This window comes from Corvus moneduloides, chromosome 1, assembly GCF_009650955.1.
Source record: "Corvus moneduloides isolate bCorMon1 chromosome 1, bCorMon1.pri, whole genome shotgun sequence".
NCBI lineage: Eukaryota > Metazoa > Chordata > Aves > Passeriformes > Corvidae > Corvus > Corvus moneduloides.
In genome coordinates this window covers 122,248,222-122,262,360 of record NC_045476.1, presented here as the reverse complement: position 1 = coordinate 122,262,360, position 14,139 = coordinate 122,248,222, and the positions used below count along the sequence as shown (strand labels likewise).

Here is a 14,139-nt window from a genome sequence, read left to right as displayed (position 1 = left end):
TGACAGTTGTTCTGATGAATTAATTTTTTCACTAAGGCTTGCAATGTCAGAAGAGTGTGAAATTTAAGTTTTAATTAAAAATACGCATAATAACTGTTGTAAAATAAACAGGAAATACGCCTTTTTAACGTATTCGTAGTTTCTCCTTCTTTGTTCAGACATGCTTATCTGAGAAATTTTCATCAGTATGTGTCAGTACAGAAAAAGATGTTTGCCAAATCAGGAAAATATTCTTCCCACTCTTTTCTTTTGCTGTGGTTTGACCAATTTGGATTCTTCACTTACACAGAAATGTCAGATGCTTAGACAGATTTGGATAATTGTCTCTTTTCTTAGAGTAAATTGCATTGCACAGTCAAAGCTGGGCCATTCATGATGTCATCTTGAAAATGCCCATCTCTGTGTGTCATTTCAGTGATTCATTTGAACTCTTTTTGGAATTGGAGCAAACAGATTTGTCAGAGATTTTTTTCTTTTCAAAGACAGTGTTCTTGTTACTACTTGATGAAAAACACAAGGTCTTTCTCTGTGTTGCTTTGCTCTTAAGATAATATAGAAGCGTGTTTTTAAATTATACTACTTTTGTCTGTGTTGAATTACTGAAGTAATTTTTAAAATGTTCCTTTTTTTTATCTTTGGTATTGCTGGGAATTCACAGTAAATAATTAGAAGGATGAACAAACATGTAACAATTGTCCTGAAGATGCCTAGATCTTCTTGCAGCCACGTGTTCTGGGTGCGAACTGAGAAATCCTCCCAACTTGGTGCAGAGTTGGCAATAACTGTGCAGGTGTTGAGTGTTGCCCATATTATTACTCTTGTACTCTACCAAGGACACACATTCAACCACAGTGTTTCCCTTTCCATACTAGTGGCCGCAGAAGCCTGATTCTTCAGATTGAACTGGGATAGTGTCCCTGGGTAGCTGGTAGTGCAGCAGTTGAATTCTGTCGTGGTCAAATGGAAGTTCATCCTACTGCATCAGCTCCAGAAACTGTCTTTTAATAGTTGCTTTAGGCAGGAGTGAAAAGTTGTGACTGCGGACAAGCGAGCAAAGAACAAGTCAGAGGAGATCAAATACCTTACTGGGGGTGTTGAGTACTTCTTTCCAAGTGTCCCTATAACTCTTACTATTTCAGCTTTCAAGTTCATAGAACATTAATGATTATTTTTTACTTTAGTATTACATTGGAGTAGTTAAAGGACAACGTTGTGGGTATTTGTTTAATTTGTTAATACTTTGAAACCTCTTTTCATTTTTAAGACTTTCTGCTTATTCTTTGTAATTTAATAGCCTCACATCAAAGATATTGCTGTGCTCTCTTGTTTTCATAATACAAAGTTTAAGCAGATCAGCAATTGAGTTAAAGATGTCCAGGGAAGGCTAAGGTGCCCATAGGATTTGGGTAAGATGATTCAGGTGTCTTCTCCATGTTAGTAGGTAGTTAACATATGCAATCCTTTGGTATTGAAAGTTTTTCTTAGAAGCTGGCTCTTCAAATCAGATCATAAATCTACCATTTCTTCTAGATGAGTTTGAAATTGAAACACTGCATGTAATCTTTCAGAGAATTGCCCCATTCCCTATGTTTTTTGTAGTAACATAATTAGAACAAGGCATGTAATCCTGCAGTACCTGAGAACTTGGAAATTAGTTCTGCTTTTCTATCTCTATTTTTTTCTTGTTTGCTCTTGACTCTTCTTCCTTTGTTGTTACAGAAATTAGTGTATGACGTGCATACATTGCTGTCTGTAGATTGGAAACAGACTAGATGGCAGGCACAGGCTTCTCAGGGAAAGAGCAACAGTAAACAAAGTCTTTATATAGTTTCAGCCACTCAAAATGTGAGGTTTAACTCTTCTCTAAGCAGTGATCTGGTATGCTCGCTAGACACTGAGCTCACAGCAGCCACTGCTGAGGCATGTAGCATGTTACAGCCCCAGGTCATGAGGAAACAGAGTTCATTATTGTTCCACAGAGTGACATTTTTTTTTGTTTTTTCTTTATGGTATGTCCTTACTCTTTACCTTCTGGGATGATTCTGCAGGGTTGCCAAAATTTATTTGGTAGACACCATCTTTCCTTTGCATATGGATTTCTGTAGGACTTTCCCATATTCAAAGTCTTTGAAGTGCTTTTTTTAGTGTGTGCTTGTTGATAGCTGTGATGCTAGTTTTTGTTACTATTAAAGCTCTAGTTTATTAATGGTAGATGCTTGTCACTTGAAGCATGCTTTGAACCCAGGCATGTATCAGCATACAGAGTACCCTTCAACATCTGTTTTTGAAAGTTTTTTTAAATAAATAACAAGCTGAAATTAAACCCAAGGGAAATGCTTAAACCTGGCTAATAGAATCATTTAAAAAAGGAGCATTTCCTTTTATTTGCCTCATGTCCTGTTCATTTTTCATAAATACAATATTTTTTATACAGTGACCACAAGGTTTTTTTACAATGTATTTCAAAATTACTGTATGATTTAGATTCATAAAGATGTAAAAGCTAGGGAAGCTGAGGTGCAAATGCAACTCTGCTAAACAGATGAGTGTTGAAACTGAAATAGACTCTTCTTAAATCACAGTGAGAATTGTTAAACACACTGTATCTCCATTAAGAGAACATTTGCATGGTACAGAGGACGATGGGGTCTCTTTTTGAGTAACAATCACTGTAAAAGCTCGAGAAAGCAAAAAAAATGGCAATTTATACAGCAGTAGATCAAAGTCTGCCGCTTCTGGGTTTTTTGGAGTTCCGTTGCTGAGCATTTATTGCCAAGCTCCACTAACTGTCACCAGTCAAGTGGCTAAATTCAATGGATGGCAGAAATTTCCTTAATAAAAACTAACGTAATAAAGAGCACTAGACACACATTTTAAATGCATTGAGGCAGTATGGATGGTTCGGGAAAGAGGCACGAGCAGGATCACAGAACTATCAGCTGGAGGCAGTGTTGGCTTTTTGAAGAAGAGCACCAGCAACAAATCTCCAGCACTCAGACTGAACATCTTAGAGGAATTTTCTTCTAGAAAGATTCCCATGACTTTTTGTTCAGCAACTGTTTCTTTTCAACATGGTCACCTTTCTTAGACGAATAAAATCAAACAAGTTCTTAGTGATGAAGGATGGAAGAGCAAGGCATTGGTTGAGCTATGGTGTTACAGACAATGCATCTGATGTCTTTCAGAGCACTGATACATTCAGAAAACTCTGCATCTCTTCCAGTGTGTGATCCTGATGATCCTGTGCTTATGCCTTAATTCTGTGTGTTACAGATATTTGCCGTATGTATTTTAACTGTGTGTGTTTCACTGTAATTTTCCTAGGAAAAATTGCTTCACTATCCATCCTATTACAAACTTTTTCAGGAATGCATCCTTGGTGGATGCTGAGACTGTACATTGCTTTTGGCTTGCACTGGGATGTGTTCTGCACTTGCTGAAGCTTAAGGTTTATGTTTTTGTCTTAGGAATCTACAGGTGTATTGTTGGCATTAGGGCTTTTATATTCCTTGTTGTAAATGATAAGCGATAGCATAAGATACTAAAGGAGTACAGGCTGGTCATTTATTTGTGCCTGGTTCTGGTAGTAATAAAGGTAGTAAAGGATGAAGACTTTATACACTTTGCTTGTTCTGTCAAAAAAAATTTGCAAGCAGTAAATTTACTGTGTTTAATCTATTAAATTGTGAAGTTAAGAAAATCTGTAACTGAATATATCTTTCAGATACATCATGCTGTAAGATAAATTGAGTTTTGGTACATACAGAAAGCTTGAACATCCCAGAACATAGGCTGTTTGCATAGTCTCTAAGGCTGATGTTGATTTTTTTTTTTTTTTAAAGCATTTCAGAATAGAGTTTTACTGAATTGCAGGTGCACAGAAGTGCAGGTAACTTGGCCTGAGTTACAACTATTATAGCTATGATAAATAAAACTTCAGCAGAATTCTCTTGAAGTATAATTTCCATGGCAATATAGAAATATATAGAAATGTATGATGTCTTTGAAATACCAGAGACTGATCTTCAAACATGCAGGTCAGAGCAGGGTATGCACTGGTCCTGGAGATCTTGTTTTATAATTGGTATAGTATTAAACAATAACTGATGATAATGAGATTTAAAGTGTTATCTAATCAAATCAATTTTCCAATTAATTAAGTTTTTAGCCTTTTAAGAATCAAAATCACTGCAACTGATCAGAATTTCTTGGGGACAGTTCCATGAAGGTGGAGAAGCTTTAACTGATGTTTATTCACAAGCTGCTGTTACTCATGGATTATTCTGGGTGATCATTCTAACCATTAGCTTTGCAGGTGAATATTGAAAGATCTGGTGCTACAGAATCAGTTTTGGTTATATCCAGGATTTAGAGGCAAAATGACTAAAATTGGGAGCGATGGGAGCACATGAAGGGGGAAAAAATCCAATCTGGCTGTGATTGCTGTGTGTCTTGCATTCTGAAAAGTCAGAATGTTGCTTTTAATTAGAATGTGCCCTTCATTGTACTGTACCAGTTCTACATTCACATGCAGAACAATTGATACATATTGTTGATATGTTAGTAGACAACAGTTTTGTTGTAGTAAAGATTTTGTAAACCTTAGTTGTGTATTTTAAAAATGGCTGCTTTTTCAATAATAGTATTGGCAATAATAGAATAAAAATGTTTTAGTAACAAAATTATTAGGAAAACTGAAATAAATAGGCTGTTAGGAACCAAAGCCTGTTTCTGACTGGTAAGATACAGTTGGGTGCGCTCTACATAGGAGTTCTGGCTAGGTGAGCATTTAGTATTTAGGTGTTTACAAATGATGCTTTTCTGAAACCTAATGGAAATCTCCCTGATTTTCTGCAATTTTTGCTTTAGTTTTAGTAGTACATATTTTGGACTGTTGCAAATAATAAGGCTGATTTTTTTAAGTTCTTGTTTTGCCTGATAATTTAAAATTAATTTTTAATATTAACAGTTTTGCTTATCACTTCAAGTGTTTATTTCTTGCTTTATAACTTGTAGGCCTCCAATAGTCAAGCATCGCCACAATCTGCTACCACACCAAGGATGGAAAGTACTACAGGAACCGCAATTGCTACCTCTTCAAGAACTCCTCCATCACTCAGTCTTCAGGGTCCCCTGTGTCCTCCTGTGTGTCCCCCGGCTCCATTAGAAGAATTGTCTCCAGACAGCATTGATGCTCATACGTTTGATTTTGAAACCATTGCCCATCCGAACTTGGAGCAAGCTCTTAAGCAAGGATCATTAGACTTGGATTCATTAGCAGAAAGTCCAGAATCTGACTTTATGTCAGCAGTAAATGAATTTGTAATAGAAGAAAATCCAGTGTCTCCTAATGTAATAAGTGACCCACAAAGCCCGGAAATGATGGTGGAATCTCTTTATTCTTCAGTTATCAATGCAATAGACAGTAGACGTATGCAAGATACAAGTTCTTGTGTAAAGGATGTTTCAGCAGAAAATGCTTCTCTCAGTGTTTGTGTGGAGAAGTGTAGGGTTATTGCTCAAGACTCAAAGATACATTTAAGAGGTATAAAGGAAGATCTCTGCCATTTCAGAACACTTGTACAAAAAGAACAGTGTGACTTTTCTAATTCTTTAAAATGTACTTCCTTAGAAATAGTAAATACAATTGAGAAGGTAAAACTTTCACTTGAAAAAACACTAAATGATAAACATCAAAATGAATTACAATGTTTGAAAAGTGAATATGAAACTAAAATTAATAAATTATTGGAGGATGGTGAAGAAAATAAAAAGAAAATCATAAAGTTAAAAGGTGACCTGTTAGGCCTTGAGGAAGTTCTTCAGACTAAGAACAATGAATTTGCAATAGTAAAGAATGAGAAAGAAGCTGTAGTTTGCCTTCAGAATGAAAAAGACCAGAAATTACTTGAATTGGAATGCCAAATGGAGACACAAAATTCTGAAATTAAGGAACTAAGACAGTCACGTGAAATAGTACTTGAAGACTTGAAAAAACTTCATGTTGAAAACAAGGAGAAACTACAACTCCTGAGGGCAGAACTTGAGAGTTTAGAGCAAAGCCATTTAAAAGAACTGGAAAGCAACCTACAAGCCAGGCATTTACAGGAATTTGAGAAGGTCGTAGCTGAGCACAAGGACTGTTTGGATAAATTAAAAAAAGAGAACCAGCATAGACTTGAACAAATGCAGGAATCTCATGAAGTAGTTATGCAAGAGAAACAACAACAAGTAGAAGAGTTACAGCTCAAGGTTTCAGATCTGTCTGATTTGAGGTGCAAATTAGAAGTTGAACTTGCCCTGAAAGAGGCAGAAACTGATGAAATGAAGCTTCTTTTGGAAGAAAGCAGAAACCAGCAACAAGAGACCTTAAGATCTCAAATTGACAAGGAAACTGAAAGCTTAAAAAAGGAGATAGATAAATTAAACAATAAAATACAAATTAGCAGTGATGAATATCAAGTGGGCTTATCAGAACTAAGGACTCTGATGACAATTGAGAAAGATCAGTGTATTTCTGAGCTAGTAAATAGATACGAAGAAGAATCAAATTTGCTTAGAACTGAATTAAATAAAGTAACGCTTCTTCATCAAAAAACTGCTGAGGCAGAAAAAAGACTTTCAGAGCAAATAACAGAACTACAAAGTAAGTTAGAGTTGGAAACGAGTGCCCTAGAGAAGGAAAAAACAGAAAAGTTGTCTCTCTGTGAGCAGCAGGAAAAATACGAAGCTATTATCCATAAGCTAAAGGAAGAGAAAGAACTGTTAGTATCTAACCAAGAGCAAGACAGGCAGTTGCTCATTCAGAAGCTCAATTGTGAAAAAGAGGATGCAGTACAAACTGCTTGTAAAGAGTTTGAATTACAGAGGGAAGCAGCTGAAAAAGGGCTTTTGGACAGAATACAACAACTTGAGATGCAAGTGAATCGGAGGTACTGTAAGAATTAAGTTACTGTGTTTTCCTAGTATTTTAAAGTAGTCAGTGTAGTATATTCATGACACACTATCCAGTAAGTAAAACCTCTGTATTTTAATAGTGATTATCTGTATTGGTTTCTATACAAGTTACTTTCATTTTCCAGGTAGTGATGTTCCCATGGCTGTAGTTAATCTCAAAGACTGTAAAATATGTAACACAGTATTATTTTGAGACTGCAGTGAAGGTTTGTTCTATTTCATTCTTTTAATGTTACATTGAAGGAGTGTTTCCACAATAGCAAGTTACTTGAAATTCTGATTTTGCTGGTCTCAGCCCCTCTCTCCTTTCCCATCCTTGCTCTGCTCTTGGCACTGTGAGAACATGCAGTGGCTGGCTTTTAGGTTAGCCTGATAACTTTCTTTACTGGCTAGCTGTACACCAGGCTAGTGATATTGGTGGCATGAAGACCTGTGTGGGAATTTATACAGGATTGACTGAGAACTGTGCCATGGTTACATGGACTTCCATTGACTTTGCTGCCCCACGTACATATTTTAGGGTCTTCAGTTTGAGCTTCATAATGAAACACAAGGGTGCAACATAATCTTAAAGAACGTCCTAACATCATTGTTTTTCTTCATTAATTTCTGCAGAGATTTTCCATTTTAGAAAGAAAAATACATTTTTCCCTTGCCAAGAATGCATAGAATTATTCTTTCTGTGTCCTCTTATGTACTTAGCAGTTTGTAATGCCTGCCAGCAGCCTAGATGATGAAGTTATAGAATGGAAATAGTAGAATTTTTTAATGTGACCAATGCTTAGTAACAAACTTTTTTTTTAAATGCTAGCATTTGTCATTTATGTTCTTGTAGTATGAATCAATGCAGCCGATAGATCTGGTTTGTAAAACATTTTAATAGAGGAACTTTTTCCCAGGTATTAGGCTATACCAGGTATGTGAAATGGGAAAAGATCAATAAGGTGGACAGAATCGGCATAAAAGCAAGAATACTTCAAAAAATGAGTACAGTCTTCAGTTAGCTTTTAACTTTTGAATATCAATGTAATGTTAAACAAAAAAAGGTAGGAGAGGGGTGGTCATGCAGAGTCTCACAGCATAGTCCAAGGGAAATGGGAATATCTGCTTCACTGGAATTGTCTGCTACCTCAGGATTTTCACATGGGCGCAAATCCATCATTATATGATGTTGTTTTAGTGTCTATGTTTGCATGTCAGTGTATGAAAAAACGCATCAAGGTAATATGGCTTCTTTGAATTAAGATCGGGATATAATGAAACTTAAGAACAGCCCTTCTTAATTGAAGAAAATATTTACTTAATGATATATGGTGAAATGGGAAGAAAAATGATAAATTCTGTGTTTTTCCTTTTCTGTGTATTAACGCATTGTAGAAATTTGAAGAACTTGACTCAACAGGAAAAAGATGTAGCTGTGTCATCAGACTTTTTAAAAATCCACCTACACTTAAATTTGAACTTTTGAGCACAGCTGCGTGTATTCTTATCCAAACTGGATAAAACAGAATGTATTTCAAAGAAATACTATCTGCTTCAATCTAAAGAAGTGCTGTTAGTTTGTTACAAGTTCTGCCAAGTAATTTAATTTTTAGTGTGACATTGAAATACATTTTGCCTCCTAAGGCTTGTTTTTATGCCTTTATTCTGCTGTTAGTTTTTTTTCTCTAGGAATCAAGATATTCTATTGTTTTATCTCCAAAGGGCATACATGTTAAGTAAATCTGTCCTAATATTTCAAAGTCACTGTTTAGTTGTTTGATTTTTGAATTCCTAAAACCCTAAGCTGTGTCAGTAACTTGAGTTGATTTGTTATCCTCACTCATTGTTTAGCAGTTAACTTGTAATGGTAGAAAACAACTTTTATTTGGCATGTGACTGTATGTTTGCCAGATAGGTGGTGTTTTCTGCAAGACTAATGTTACATTAGCCATTCAGAAGGTACAGACAGAGAAAGGGATTGTTAAATTTGACCTGGGTATTGCACTGGTGTCAAGAATTTAGTTTTTGAACTTCCATGAAAACTAAAAAAAAAATTTAGAGGCAACAAAGAAATGTTTGCTATCCATGCATTACCGTGTTATAAAAATTAACGTGGTTTGGTGTGTCTGAAAATGAAGTAATTTTGATTAGGAAAGATAATAAAACTGCAATGCACTTGTAATTCTAGTTACTCTTTCTACACTGTGTAGTACTAGCCAACTGAAAGCCACAATTTCTTTAATGATTTGTTTTTAAGCAATTTGAAAGACTCTGCTGGTTAGTTAAAAGAGTTATAATACTGTAAAGTGTTAAAAGCGGAATAGGAATCCCAACTGCTTTGAAAACTGAATTACTGCTTTGGTATTTTCCAGCCACTTCTGTCAGACCATCATAAGTAGTGAAGCTTCTCCATAGAGCACGTGCTCCCTCTCTCTCTCTTAGCTTGGCTTCATTTAGAAATAAACTGAAATTTAATCAAGCATGAAAATGTTTTCTCAGTGGCACAAAGAAAGATTTGCCTGAGTGTTTCATGACTTTCTTTTCCCTGCTTATCTTACTTCTGACTTCTAGAATGTCAAAGGCTTTTTAGCCACTCCAAGAACTTCAGCTGGCTTTCAGAACTCTTTTATTTAAAGCTTCTTATGGGCTTTTTGAGTGCTTAGCTGCTGCACAATAGTTTGTATATTCAGTATATGCCCATGTGGTAGAGCAGTAACAGTATTGTTAAGTACCTCCTTTGTCATCATAGAATAGTGCAAGTGTTTGCTTGCAAAGAAACCCCAATTTGAAGAGAGATGCTTTTAGTATCTTGAAAACAATAGACATTGTCACTGTTGCTGTAGTTGTTAAGACCTTTGCAGATTAAATATCTAACCCTACTGCCTGTTACAGTGATGAGATTATAAAAACTGGTAATGTGGTAGCATCCTTTGCAGAACAGCAATATCCTTTATTTGGCTGTCATTTGCAGTCAGTAGTCCAGGCAGCCCATCTGAAAGGCAGATGATTCCTGTTTTGGTACAGTTCAGCTAAGAGCTTTGGGTCTAAATATGATTAATTTTAATGTCAGTATGGTTTAAGTATGATTCTGGTGCAGATGAATAATGGAAATTTAAATAATACATTTTTTCACAAATGTTGCCCAAAAAAGGGGTTTCTCTATTCTAAAGTTCTGCAGGGGGGATTCTTGATAACTCAAGCCAAAGCAGAGAAGAGTGCAGTTAGTTTTTTGCTTCAGTGCTGAAAAATATTAGGCCTATGTAACATTGTTTCAAAAGCCATTTAAGGTCATTATCCTTCCTGCCTCTGTGACTGCTTATGGTTTCCTTCACGATCATTAGTGCTGTCCTTCAGGTTCTGCAGTCCAGAGTTTTGAATTTCACGTCTGGATTCCTTAACATCGGATTTACTGCTGAATTGTTTTCATTATGTGATAGTTCCGAAGGCTCTGCATTTTGACATACTAAGTATCTTCATGAAGTCAGTCGTTGTTTGTTCTTTTTACCACTTTCCACACCTTCTGTTATGTTAGGAAAAAGTATAAACAAAAGTTCTGCCCTGCAACAAAACTTTAAAGTTAAAGCCATTGTGCTACAAAAAACATAATGCCCAAGAGTAAGAATTGGTGAGATGTTCATGATTAAAAAGTAGAATTGAAGTTAGTAATGGCTTAATTGTAATACAGTACTTACTAAATATTTCAGAAATAATGTGTCAAAATAAACTGACTTTTTGCGTGTGTGCTTATTTCATGTATTGTGGGGCTTGGTATATGCTGCAAATTTAAAGCCTAAACATTTTCTTTTAAGTCCTCCTGCTGAATCAACTGCTGAATCAAGCTTAGTTGCTGAACTTCAGGAGAAGCTTCAGGAAGAAAAAATGAAGTTCTTAGAGCAACTTGAAGAACAAGAGAAAAGAAAGAATGAAGAAATGCAGAACATCAGGACATCTCTCACTGCAGAGCAGCAGGTAAAGCTGATTCTTTAAAAATTATTTTTGCTCCCATGACAATTGTGTTCTTTTGGTGTTTTGAAGTTAGAGTAGCATTTTCTCTTTTGCTGTGTAACACTTCCACATTCTAAGTTTATGTACTTATCTGAAGCCAGAATACAATGTGTCAATGGAATCAAACATTTAAGCATTAAAAAATAACCAAAGCAAAGAAACAAACCAAAAAAAAACCACTGAAAACAAGCCAAAAGGCCAAACCAATTATCAAACAACTGGCAATCCAGATTCAGTTTTTCTGATTTCTTTTGCTTAAATGCTTGGAACTTATATTCATTTATCTCTTTAACTGCAGAAAGATACCAGTTATTACAAAATTTGTGGACAACACTAAATTAATTATTTGAAATACTGATTGATTTGGGATGCTGATTACTGGCTTTTAAAGTTTATTAGCGTGGACAAGGTGGTGTTTCGAGGTTCAAAGCATAAATGTGGTGTATTTTGAGGTTCAAACAAAGTATGTTGCATTTTACATAATAAACTTAAAGCCACAATGCATGCCACATCTTGATACAAAAATCACATTGCACTGGATTAGTATTTTACATCCGTATCCATGCTTTATTTCCTTTCAGAACATCGTGAGCCTCTTAGTTGCTGTAGATGAGTCTTGAGTTCTTAAATTAAATCTCTGTTAGTAACAGCTATTATCTACAGCTTTGTTGCATTTAAACACTGAGAAAGGATTTTCTGTTTTAAGCACCTCTCTTTACTGTGGCTGTGGTAGGATCAAATAAGGACAAAGAGACAGGGTGGTGATCAGCCAGCTTGGTGAATGAATGCTATGAATCACTGGGTGCAGGGAACACAAAATTGCAGATGGTTATAAAGAAAGAAATATTATTGAAATTCTTGGCCTTCAAGCGTTAATACTGGAGTTAACCTTATGTAGTAAATCTAACAGGAATTTTTTCCTACTTTGGTAATCATTAGACTTATTTTTTCATCACAATATTCCTCAGTATTCCATTTTCCCCATTATCTAATAGTATTCTTCATTTTTTCAGCAGAACATGGAAGGGATGGTTCTGAGGCATTGACAACAAATTCCAGGGAAAGCTGGAATTTTTTAAAAAAACAACAAACAAACAACCCAACTCCCCCCCCAGACAGACTCCAGCCAAAGCAAACAAATACCCCAAACCCAGAAAAACAGTGTATCAGTCAGTGCTGACAGTTCACTTCACTGGCTCTGCTGGTTACTGAATGTTTTGGGTATTTGGGTATTTAGCCTCTGTCCTTTTTGGTTTTTGTTTTCTTTCCTCTGTGAAGTTTCCTTAGAGGTGTCACTTATGCTCGTGGTATGAGAGTTTTGTTACGCAGACGTATAACAAAGGCTGCTCTGCCCTATGTAAGGTGTGTAGCCCACCAAATAGTTTGCATTTTAAGACTGAGAGTTGATAGACATATATCAAGACAATCTTAAAATTCACAGAAAAATTAAAATTAACTTGAAATATCCTTGAAATAGATGATTGTTGGCAGGTTTTGTCTCTTCAGCAGCACCCTAAAAGGGCCTAGGGCATAATGGTCAGTAGAAGGATTGAAGAAGCAGAAAGATTTGTCAGACTGGTACTGAAGGCTATGCTGGCCTCTTTTTATGTTCACCTATTCAAGCTATTAACCAGGATTCATGTGTACCTTTTGCAATAATTAATTATTCACTGAAGAATTAATGCACGACTTGAAATGTATTTTTAATTCAGTGTGTAGTGTATTGATAACAGTGTTTTTCTTTTTCATTGTATGTAACATATCTTGGTGCAGTTCAGATTTATCTTAATAATTTTAATCCTTCAAGTAACTGTTTCAAATATAGGATGTTCAACTGTTTTACATTAACTGGAATATAAAGTATTATATTTAAATACAAACCCACAACTTAGAATTTTTAAAATTAGTGTATCAGGCTTGAGGGAACTAGAGGGTTAAAAATGAAATTAATTTAAAAAAAGTTTTACAGAGAAACATAAAAATAAAATGTACAGGCATTTTATCTCTTCACCAAAGCAATAAGTTAAAAAGTTTTAATTTCTTTTTTAATTATAATGCAGAAAACTGAAATGCATGCTGTTATTTGTACTATTTTGCATTACATTTTTACAGTACATTTCTTTTTTCAGTAATACTTCCTTTCTGTTTTCAGACCAACTTTAACACTGTTCTGGCAAGAGAGAAAATGAAAAAAGAAAACATAATTAATGATCTTAGTGACAAATTAAAAGTGCTTACACAACAGCAAGAAAAAGATAAGGGTAAGCAAAGTTCTCAAGAAGTATTCATCTTCTCGAATAGGACTGTTCCATTCTCTACAGATTGGTTTTCAGCCTTAGTGCTGCTGTAATTAAAAGAAATTCTGTTTATTTGTGTCATAGATTTGATTGAAACACTTTCTGAAGATCGTGCTCGCTTACTTGAAGAGAAGAAGAAGCTTGAAGAAGAAGTTAATAAACTGAGAAGTAGTAATTTTTCTCCATCAACCTACTTGGCAGCAGTGTCAGAAGCTTGTGGAGCCTGTGCAGCTGATGTGCCCACTGACACAGACAGATTGGTTGCTGATTTTGGGGCTGAAGGAAGAATGGACTCCACGATGGAAACCAGTATGATGGCTGTGCAGTAAGTATGGGTCATTAGAGTAGAAATACTCAGAGCATGCTCTCGTTCTGGAAATGTGTGCTCTTGGGTGGTGTGAAGTACAGATGAGCATGTTTAACTTTCCTCCTGCCTTTGATGGTCTTCCGAAAATATTCTTTTAAATGTACATGTGCGTACAATTGTGGTGTCACAATCATCAGGAATGTGTGGGTTTGATGACTTTGAAGTATGCAGCCTCAAGGCGAAACTTGGCCCCACAATCATGACATAAAAGAATTTACCTACGTATACAAAATGTAAGTCAAACTGTAATAGTGAATGAGCTGGGAGGCTGCATGTTACTGGTGTACCTTTTGAACAGTGTCTCACTTCAATGCTACTAGCTTTTTGAAGAACCCCAGACTTCTCCTCCAAACTTTTCACAGAAGTAATGAACCTGACTGGGAAGCACAAAAGAGAAGCAAGGTTTTTACCAGAGGAGTAAAAGCAGAATTGTTAGATGTACTTAACATTAAGTTTAGTCTGTGTCCTTCACAACCGATGCTGCCTGACTCACAATCACATACCCAGAGCACTAAATAGCTTTGTGGAAGT

At 35.7% G+C, this 14,139-nt stretch overlaps 1 protein-coding gene across 2 annotated transcripts in view; it reads left to right on the top strand.

Annotated features, from left to right (window-relative positions):
- RB1CC1 (RB1 inducible coiled-coil 1) overlaps positions 1–14,139 on the top strand; it is a 68,663-nt gene that overhangs the window by 43,408 nt on the left and 11,116 nt on the right. For both annotated transcript variants that reach the window (XM_032125159.1, XM_032125150.1), the window contains exons 15-18: positions 5,017–6,932; positions 10,749–10,908; positions 13,097–13,205; positions 13,326–13,566. In XM_032125159.1, the coding sequence (XP_031981050.1) occupies positions 5,017–6,932; positions 10,749–10,908; positions 13,097–13,205; positions 13,326–13,566 (2,426 nt within the window). The remainder of the gene's footprint in view (positions 1–5,016; positions 6,933–10,748; positions 10,909–13,096; positions 13,206–13,325; positions 13,567–14,139) is intronic.